Source organism: Palaemon carinicauda, chromosome 3 (assembly GCF_036898095.1).
Source record: "Palaemon carinicauda isolate YSFRI2023 chromosome 3, ASM3689809v2, whole genome shotgun sequence".
Classification (NCBI taxonomy): Eukaryota; Metazoa; Arthropoda; class Malacostraca; order Decapoda; family Palaemonidae; genus Palaemon; species Palaemon carinicauda.
Genome location: NC_090727.1, coordinates 177,524,191 through 177,530,608, shown reverse-complemented (window position 1 = coordinate 177,530,608; position 6,418 = coordinate 177,524,191). Strand labels below are relative to the sequence as shown.

The 6,418-nt window shown below is 32.3% G+C and overlaps 1 protein-coding gene across 1 annotated transcript in view; it reads right to left on the bottom strand.

The window, feature by feature from the left end:
• Positions 1–565: 565 nt before the first annotated feature.
• The window catches only part of LOC137638118 (uncharacterized), a 9,751-nt gene continuing 3,898 nt past the window's right edge, over positions 566–6,418 (bottom strand). Inside the window, exons 2-3 of the mRNA XM_068370209.1 lie at positions 5,022–5,337; positions 566–2,295 (exon numbers count right to left, since the gene is read on the bottom strand). Of these exons, the coding sequence (XP_068226310.1) occupies positions 2,196–2,295; positions 5,022–5,337 (416 nt within the window). The 3' untranslated portion in view covers positions 566–2,195. The remainder of the gene's footprint in view (positions 2,296–5,021; positions 5,338–6,418) is intronic.

Genomic DNA, 6,418 nt, shown 5'->3' with positions numbered 1-6,418 from the left:
TTTAAAACATTTTAATCTTTATATAAATTAGTATTTCTCGCGATTAGTTTCAATTTGACGGGAGATCAAAATCTACCGACTCTAAGGCTAACTGTATAAAAAATAACAACAACAAAAATAACAACAATAACAACAACAACAAGAGGGGTTGGGGGAGAGGGTTCGTTGGAAGTCATTGCGTACTTCCGGTAATTTGTCGTAATGTAAGTCCGTTGTAATTACTCGTCAATTCCACCTGGTAACGGGATTTAAAGTCGGGAAGTCATGGTAAGGTTTTGTACTGGACTTCTTGTAATCAGTAAAAGAAGAAGATGAGGTGTTACATGGCACACAGAGATAGATAGGTGTCTGGAGTGATACTGACAGTAAGGAAAATTCTGTGTATATATATATATATATGTATGTATATATATATATATATATATATATATATATATATATATACATTTATATATATATATATATACATATACTTATATATATGTATATATATGTATATACATACATATATACATACATATATATATATATATATATATATATATATATATATATATATAAAGAATTCGAGATAGAGATAATGAAATTGAGGTATCAACTTCTAAATGACATTTCCAATTTATACAAATGGAAAATAACAGACAGGAAACTTGCTTAGAGCGATTCTATAATATCTACAATATCACAGAAGAGTACGAAACCGTGCTTGCGTCCTTACACAATTACACACTATTGAAATATGATGTCCACAGTTGATCTTTAGTCTATAGTAACGTCAAGAGAACATAGGAAATGATAATTGACAAACGTCTGGCAACACCTACCACGATATTGCCATAACTAAAACATTTGACTAAATTTACAAACTCGAGTTTTCCTCGATTGATATAGTTTACAGGTAACATTAAAAAAAGAGGGATCAGTTGTTTAAGAAAATGAATTTAAGTTTAGTAAAAACGCCTTCCTAGGTATATAGCTAAGTTAATGTAAAAAAAATAAAGTGGACACAAGTCGCACCCAAGAACTGGACAGGTACCAAATGGACGGAATAGATGCCATATGATTCCAGATTGTCAACTTCAAATATACTAATTACTACCACATCGGTACATCTGACATTTATTGGTCAGTAAACAAAATCTGGACTGATTTCAAACTTTTCTAAGTTTAACAAGATGACAACTACCTAAGTAGATAATAATTTCTGTGTAGAAACATCTGGAAACTGTCAGTATAAAGAGGCTGGCTTGTGTCTCTTCTGTAAACACAGATTCTAAAGGTTAACTGCAGACATGAGGAGGTATCTATCTACAATCGAAGTGAAACATATCTGATATTCCCTAAGTAAATCATTCCACACCTTGATATAATCTCAAGGTAAAGAACATTAAATTGAGCAATTAATGTAGGAAAATGAATTGTGTGAAATTAAATAACCTAGAAATCATGTAATGTTCTCAAGTCAAGTCAGTCTTTAAAAAATTTAAGTTTATCACTTGTTCTTATTTTTTTTTTTTTGTCTCCTAGGTCTATTTTTGTCACGTTAAAACACAAAATACGTCATAGCCTCTGAAAGCGTGTTCATAAAAGTAACAGAAGTCAAGTGTCCCAGCGTAATGTACTTCAAAATGTCAGTCGTTTGATTTCAGGTCACAGACCCTGTCGTCAGCAAAAGGAACAGAACACTCACCGAAGTCAAGTAATTCAAATTAACACAGTTGCATTGTCGAAATAACATGAAGGGTTTTATAAGGCAATATGAAATATTCAAAGAAAATGTATAACTGAACAAAACTTGGAGTTTAAGATTCAAAATGTTAAGAAGGTCATTTCACTGGAGTTAGTTTAATCAATTAAATTTCGTACGAATGCGAAAAAAATACATATAAATAAATAAACAAATAGTTCCGAAATATTTTCAAAACATGAAAAGTTTAAATATTTTTAATAACATAAATCCTTTAGCTTTTTAATTATGTACACCTATCAAATTTATCACAGAATATAAAGGTTTCTAAATAGGAAAAACTAATTCCTAGATCTCTAAAACAACTATTAACAAAATGACCTCCCTAAGAGTTTGTAATCTAGAATAACGTTACTAAAATAAATGAGTCAAAATAAATAATTCACAAATCAGAGTCAGTTGATCCTAACAGTGTCCCTTATGGAATTCAACAGATCCTTCCGCTTCCTTAGTTATATTTGTCAGCTGCGTCCTCCAAGGACCTGTGAATGGAGGCGTAGGAGCTCTCGTCTTGGCCGTAGGCGAAGGCTGGAGCTGATTCGTAGCCGCTGTTGGAATGATTTTAGGGGGAAAAGGAAAACAAAGATGAAATGAGACTATTTACAAATGAAGGGTGTCCTCTCTTCCAAAGAGATCTCAAACACTTTTGTTTTGGTTGCGTTCGTTTTTATATACAGGTCCAAAACGCCTTAGATTTGGTGGCGTTCAATATATCTACAAAGTTCCCTCCCTCTTTTCCATTCAAAGAAGCATGATTTTTCTGGTATAGTATATTTTCATAATTAATGAATGCCACAACTTTATGGCAGATACGTAGGATGTAGAGCACTACAAGGGATTGAAATATACATTGCATTCTGTTAAGCTGATTCAGGGACATTGCTTCTTTCAATGGTGCAGAAATCTAAAATGCTTCATAGGTTTAGCATTAAGAACTAGATTACTTTTTATACTTATGGTCATCATCGTCGGATTGTTTTGTGTGCTGTACATTAAAAAGAGAGGATTCGAGTACACAAATGCAATCTACTGACGATAGCTTTATATAAGGATCGAAACTATGAAGGATAGATAGTTTGACTAGAAAGTCAAACACTACTGGAAGAAGAATAAACAACCCCAAGGACTTGAAAAAAGCAAAATAAGTGAGGAATAAAGTTGTATGAAATTAAGTAAATCAATAGTTATTTAATTTCAAATTAAAGGAGTGAGAAAATAGTATTAGCAAGGAGGAAATATCTGTACTGAGGGAGTGAAGAAAATCAGTCGGAAAAATATAGAGATGGTATGCGAAATGCAAATTTGAACAGTTGAAGAATATAAGCAGGTAATTAAAAAAAAAAATAGAATATATTAGAATTACCAGTGGACAGATAAAACGAAGGGTAGTGCAATAGAATAAACTATGCCATTGACCTGAAAGGGTATTCAATGTACTATATGTTTTTGGCAACCGATGATGACCACTAAGCTGACCAAAGTGAATTTGTTAGAATGAAGGGTTCAGGGATGCTATGACGTCACTGACAGGACATTGGGCTATTGGCATAAAATGCAATTTTAAATGAGGAATTGCAACAAAGAGTTGCATTATTGATCTGAATGACTGATCAACACTGGAGAAAGACTGTCTGACATTAAGTGTTGTTATTGAATGACGTTTATGGTGTGATTGTCTGTACAAGGAATTGATTGATGTCGTAAAATTGTTGCATAATTAAGAAATTTATATCGTGATATCGCTGTCAAATTAAGGAACTGATATCGTTAAGTGAAACTTTTATTAAGGAATTACTGGAGGTAGTCAATTGATAGGAATAGGAATTACTATCATGATATGATCATATGGGCAAGGAATTACTAACTTGATTTGATTATAAAAGGAATTGTCATGTCTCGTGATGTGACCATTTTGTCAAGGAAATACCTCTTGATGAGACCATACTGGCAAAGAAGTATAGTCTGGTTAATCTGTTATTGTCGTTGGGGTCAAAGTGAATGGAAAAATTGAAACTAAGTTTCGTTAACAAATTCACTAAGGTCAGTCATGTTATTTATTTTTTATATATACATATGTACAAAATTATTATATATATACACTTAGTTTGCAGTTATTACACTAACAATAATTATATAGAAGCAATATAAAAGAAATATATACATCATATAAATTAGAATTGGGTGCAATACAGAAGTTTGTTTTCATACAGAGAAAAATACATACAACCTCGCGCACAGACAAACAGATACACAGATATATGTATATAATATACACACATGTAAATACTGTACATACAAATATGCTTATATATACATGGATATATATATATATATATATATATATATACTGAATATATACACACAAATGCATATACAAATATGCATAATGCACTCAAACACATACGTATATATGTAGATATACATATATGTATATATATACAAGTATACACACACACACACACACACACACACATATATATATATATATATATATATGTATATATATATATGCACACATATATACAGACACACGCATACACTCATATATGATATTAGTTAGTATTGCATTACTTAAATGTTACACTTACCTTGAGTAAGAAATCATAGATATAGGTTGTGAATACTATATATATGTATATATATATATATATATATATATATAAATATATATATATATACTGTATATATATAATATATATATATATATATATATATATATACACAGCTTTTGTTTAGCCGTTAAGAAAACAAAAATGAGTTAAGTAAAGTTCCCCAGCATTTGAAATTGATTCTGATTTCTTATTTTTTTCTAATCCTTTTCGTGATCTTAAATATGTAAAGCCCCCTTCTGCAATTCACAGTTGATGAATCAACTAAGGTCACAGTATTTTTGTTTGTTACTTAGAAATTCTGAATATATCATATTATTTATAGATTTTTTTTTTTTAAAGTGCCTTTGGAATTAGTGGTTTTGGGATCTTACAATATAAATGAGACTTTTTGTTCTCCTTGTTATTGGGTTTGCTCACTACTTGGCATGCATGCCTTGACTACTACTGTGTAAATTCTTTTATCTAAGCATGGTAATGATGATAACTACAACTACAAAAGTATAATGCAATAAGGGAAGAACTCTTCTCCAAGTAGAAGAGAATGCAGAGAAGAACAGATATCATACATTCAAACCCGACCGTGGGAAGACTAACAGGCCCTTTAGACGCGCTGAAGGTCTTCCAACCTCCTTGGCTAGAACGTAAACAAACGGTATACTCACGTGTCGTAATCGGAGGTGCCTTTGCCTTTGTACTTCTTACCGACGCCGACTCCAACGCCGATGGGGATGGCAATGGCAGCTGCAATGGCCGCAGCTAAGAGGAGGATGAAGAAAAGCAGCAGCTCGGTGCTGATCGTGATGGACGTGTTGGTTGTTGTGCCCGTAGTCGTCCCGGTACCGGTGGTGCCGACGAAGAACAACCTCGGGTCTGCCTCTTCCTCTCCTAATTCCGTCTTCTTAGCCTCTCTCGTTGGAGGGACCGCTGCTGAGGTCAGGCAGAAGGCGCCCATGACGACGACTATGGCGAATAACGTACCTAAGGAGTAAAGCGAGGTATGAAAAGTATTTGAGTAACATGATACAGCATTCTTCTCTCTTCCTTCATTGGTTAAACCCGGTCCTTCTTCAGTCTTTTTTCTTTCTGTGGCTATGTCTGGCTCTGACCTAGAAAATGAAAGCACTGGTCTCTGACCCCGAAAAGGGAAAATATAATTTTACCTTAATGGTAAGGATATGAAAATAGTTTAGCCTCGGCCTCTGTAAATCAAGTCTTCCTGAAAAAAAAAAAAAAAAAAAAAAAAAAAAAAAAAAAAAAAAAAAAAAAAAAAGGGGTTATTCGACCTGTGGAAGACCATTTATACTCTTATGAATAAACAAACAATGAATTAAATGAATGAATAAAAATCAATCGAAGTAAGTGTATATATCGATAAGTTAATAGAACAATTTATAGATAGATGGATATACAGATAATTAGATAACTGAAAAAATAAGTAAATTATATACTGTATGTCCACAGACAGGTAAAGTTTATTAAAATAACTGATCAAGTTATCCCAGAAATAAAATCTTGTTTCCTGAACTAGAATATTTTGTTACGAGTTATTCATTGCAATTAATTCTCAGGAGGTTTTGAATGATGACCATTTTCCTAACTCTTGCGAAGATATGAAACAGACTTTTAACAATTCTTCAGAACATTTTGCATCATCATAATGAATCAGCTTTATAAAAAAGACCAGATTTTATAACTCCAGTTAATACAAGCAATGATCAAAAGGAGATTAGAAAATAAAAAATGAATTAAAAGATGATGGAAATACGAAAGAAGAGAAGAAGGAAGTGCAATATAGATGAATAAAGCAAAATATAAAAGAGAAAAAAATTATAATTTATAAGTACGAAAACGTAATATGAAAATTAAATCATTAGAGAACAAAAATTGATAATTGATACACAGAATGGGAAAGACAAAGAAATGAAAAAAGAAATAAAAGAACATAACATAAAAAATGAAAAGCCTAAACGTCAATCACACGCTTTAAGATTATGAACACGACTTCATGTTCTATTGTCTAACAACCCAGGCGCCCCCCCCCCCCCCCCTCCGCCACCTC